Source organism: Rosa rugosa, chromosome 5 (assembly GCF_958449725.1).
Source record: "Rosa rugosa chromosome 5, drRosRugo1.1, whole genome shotgun sequence".
Lineage (NCBI taxonomy): Eukaryota > Viridiplantae > Streptophyta > Magnoliopsida > Rosales > Rosaceae > Rosa > Rosa rugosa.
The window spans coordinates 27104298-27108219 of NC_084824.1; the positions used below are offsets into that span (position 1 = coordinate 27104298).

Consider the following 3922-nt stretch of genomic DNA (forward strand, 5'->3'; position numbering starts at 1 on the left):
GTTCTATAGAAACAGCTCCAGACCCTCAAACTGAGAAAGATAATTCTAAGGCACTTGCCTTCATAAAACGTCACATGGATAGTGACCTACAGTTTGAGTTCATAAATGAGGATAGCGCCATAAAGCTTTGGCATGCGCTTCGCGAACGATATGGCAATGTTCGTGACTCCATACTTCCGAATACAGAAGCAGAATGGAAAGATCTTCGCTTCTCTAAATTTGACACTGTCATGCAATTTTATTCGGAAGCTCTCAGCATCAGAGTAATGATGCGTCTCTGTGGAAAGATGATCACAGAAGACCAGTTGATTGAGAAAACCCTCAATACCTTCCCCGTCTGTGCTATGAGGTCCTCTGACTTATTCCGGACTCATGTAAATGCAAGACGGATCACAAGTTTCCAACAGCTTATTGAAGCTATGGCCACTGCTGAAAGACATGGCAATGAACTTGTGCAAAGAAGATTTGATAGGCTTCAAGATAGCTATCAAGAGCATCGTTCTATGGCTAGAGAAAGTCGCCATCGACGTCATGATCCATACAATCGAAATGCTCAAGAAGGTAATCGCTCAAGGCGACAATCCCACGACCGTAGGAGGCGTGATTTTGAGGGAAATAGGGTTGGAAACCATGGAGCCAACGTTGGCCATGGGCACCACTTTCCAACGCCACCAGTCCTAAGGACTATGCATATTGCGCCAATGCGCCTCAATCAAGGGAGAATCCTCTTTATGGTGTCTATTTATGATATGGAACGTCTGATCAATGGACCTGAATTTGCAATGTACCTACGGAGGTAGTCGCATCATGGTGATCAAGACTTCGAGTTCACAAAGACTTTAAATCTGGCGATGAAGACAAAATGCCGCAGATTTTTATTTATAGTCTTTTATTTTTCCAAGAATTATGTAATGGCTATTATGCCTTAAATCAATAAAATGACTTATTGTATTAACTCTTTCCCTCTAGGCGTACTCAAGAGTACTTGTGATGTCTAGGCAAGGTTTGATATGAGAGAACGGTTTTAAAAGTGAGCAACGCTCCACCAAAATCTCGCCTTACCTTACCTGGTCACAACTAAATTGAAATTACCGAAAGGATTGAGTGACTACGATTTGTCTACGGTTTGATTTTTATATTGGATTAGATTTTGGTCAAGAAACTTTGATGTAATCATTGGCTATTATTAATAAAGTATCGATTTATTTGATCTCATGTCATGGACATACTTCTCGAACTTTATTACTTACAAGATGTAAGAGCCAATGGTTTTCATGCGGAAACGCATTGTTTTTTTTTTTGTTTTTTTTTTTTTTGGAGGGGAAGGGGGAGAGGAGGCCATGGCCCACACCGGCTCCTATTGTGTTCCGCTTCTGCGCGCGCGCGCGCACATATATACAAACATACACCTTACGTTAAAAAGGTCATTAATAGAAAAATTGTGTGCGTGTTGGGTGTCGACTACTTCCATGATGATTGATGAGAGCCTTCACGGTGACTCTATCGATAGGGAAACCAATTGATGATGAGCTGTCTTCTTGAATCCCAAGTAAAACGTCCACGAAGTCCTTTTGGCCATTCTCGTCCTGATCATCCGTATGATTCATATTCCCTTTAATGTTTCCACTCTTGGAACGTTGCTCGATATGATCTTGAATCACTCTATCTAAAAGGTCATCAAACTGTTTAGCCACCTTGTCTAATTTAGAGTCCAAACCATTGACACGAGTTAACCAAGCGAGCCATGGGATATAGTCTCCGATGTAGATGCCTCCTAATAACTCAATAAACTCCCCTAAAAGATCCTTAAACAATACCATTTTACCATCTTCCCCAACGATGCTATTGTACTTCCTCCCCGTAGTCACTCTACAGGTGACATCAATGGTAAGCGTCACAAGCTTTTCTCTTAAATTCACGACTGATGACTTTGAAGAGGAGGACATACATGATTGTTCTATCCCGGAGATCATGAATTTTGTTTCCTCTTCTCTCACGGCACGAAAAGAGCGAACCATTTTGGTGCTCAAAAGATTTAAAACACATATACTCCTCAACTGCCTCCAATACTCACCATAAGGTGCAGACGCCATGTCTTTGCAATTGTAGAAAAGCTTCTTAAAGACAGTGGACGTTGGTCTGCTGGCGAATGTGAGATCATGTGTTTTCAAGACCTCACGTGCAGCCTCAGCCGAGGAGACAACGAGGACTGGGACACTTCCGAAATGGAGGAGCATGAGGGGGCCATGGCGATGAGCTAAGGCTTGAAGTGAGCGATGAGGATGTGAGTCTAGTTGGTGAAGGTTCCCAAGGAAAGGAAGCTTTGGTGGAGAAGGTGGTTGATTTTTGGTATTAACGGAGGACCATCTGCGAAAGAGAACGAAGAAAATGGGGGGCAGACAAAGTACTAATGTGAGGGTGAAATAATATTCCATCAACAGGGAGGTTTTATGGGTCAGCTCTATCATTTTGATCAGGAGACTTGATATCTTTTTTTCTTTCTGCGTGCGCCTTTATATACACATATTTGACAGCTGAGGAAGGTACGGTCCAAGTATGAGGTGTGTGCGCGGGGTGGCGGATTCATGAGTGAGGAATGATGAAGGGTAAATGAGAGGAGTGAGAAAGAAGAGAGAGGAGTAGTGCTGGACGGTCGGGAGAAAGGGAAGAAAAATGGAATTAATGGGTGGCTGGGGGCTGATGGCTGATGGCTTGTTTCGAGAGAGAGAGAGAGAGAGAGAGATAAGCTAAGCTGACGTGTCAGCTTGTGAGATGGAGAGAGAAAGAAAAAGACAAAAAAAAAAAAAAAGAAAGAAAGAAGGCGCAGAAGAGAAAAGGAAATGGCGTGATGGTGATGATGATGATGATAATTAATGGATGTTGATGGATGACGTCAGTCATGATGTCATTTTTTTCTGTCTGCCTTTATTTCTTTTTCTGTGCTTCTTCTAGTTTTTCTTCTTTTCTCTTTTCCGTGCACTTTCGCACATACTTTTGGAAGCAATGAGATTACGCTTCAATAAAGGAAAACATTACAAAACATGTACCACTTTTAAGCATTTATACACTTTAGTATACCAACTTTCATAACTATCACATTAGTATATCAAGTTTGCTCTCTTCTTTCATTTTGGTGTACGCCGTTAACTTTTCCGTTATCTTTCGGTTATCTTTCAAAAAAAAAAAAAAAAAAATTTTGGTTGATAAAGCGTAGTGGGCCCATATTTGTGAATTCATTTGTTTACTCTTTTACAGCTATAGATCTATCCTCTGCACTCGAAGATAAACAGTTAAACTTTACTATTCATAATTTCGATCGTTGATAGACTGGAGTTAAATGTTATCTGCAAAAATACTAGCAAAGAATTGAAAAAAGAAAGAGAAAAGTTAAGAAAATTAAAAGACTTTAGAGAAAGTCTTAAAAGAGAAACTCCCGATTACTGGGATATCATTTTTAGACTTCAAAAAAGAATCTATAAAATAGAAGAAGATATCGAAAATCTCTTATATATACTCAAAGAGGAACAAAAACCTCTTGATTATATGAGCATTGGTTAGATCCGCAAATCACTGGTTCATACACCATTCTGATAGTTTTAGAAGTTCATACACCAAAGTGTAGAATCATCCATATTTCATACACTATTTGTGATAAAATCTCCTTCAATAATGGCATTGACTACGATTAACCAGTACCGATTATTTCGCCTTTTTGTCATAAACTCTAAATTGCTCCATTTTCATTTTATTTTGTCTTGATTTCCACAACTCCGTTTATTATCTATAAATAAATAAAAATAAAATAATTACTGTTTAAGGATATCTCTATTTGTGTATGGCCCAAACTCTAGGTCACTTGACCTAGTGGTAATAGGGTTAAATTAGAAGGATCTAGATTCCTATTCAATGTACGATTACTTTC

General features: G+C 39.5%; 1 protein-coding gene across 1 annotated transcript; it reads right to left on the reverse strand.

Moving 5' to 3' along the window:
* Positions 1 to 1427: 1427 nt before the first annotated feature.
* On the reverse strand, positions 1428 to 2640 carry LOC133711466 (cytochrome P450 736A117-like). Its single transcript, XM_062137586.1, has one exon. It carries the CDS (start codon positions 2466 to 2468, stop codon positions 1428 to 1430), a length of 1041 nt encoding a protein of 346 aa, XP_061993570.1. The 5' UTR covers positions 2469 to 2640.
* Positions 2641 to 3922: the final 1282 nt, after the last annotated feature.

Coding starts and splice junctions, on each gene's coding strand:
- LOC133711466 (XM_062137586.1), bottom strand. CDS start 2,468: ATGATAGAGCTGACCCATAAAACCTCCCTGTTGATGGAATATTATTTC.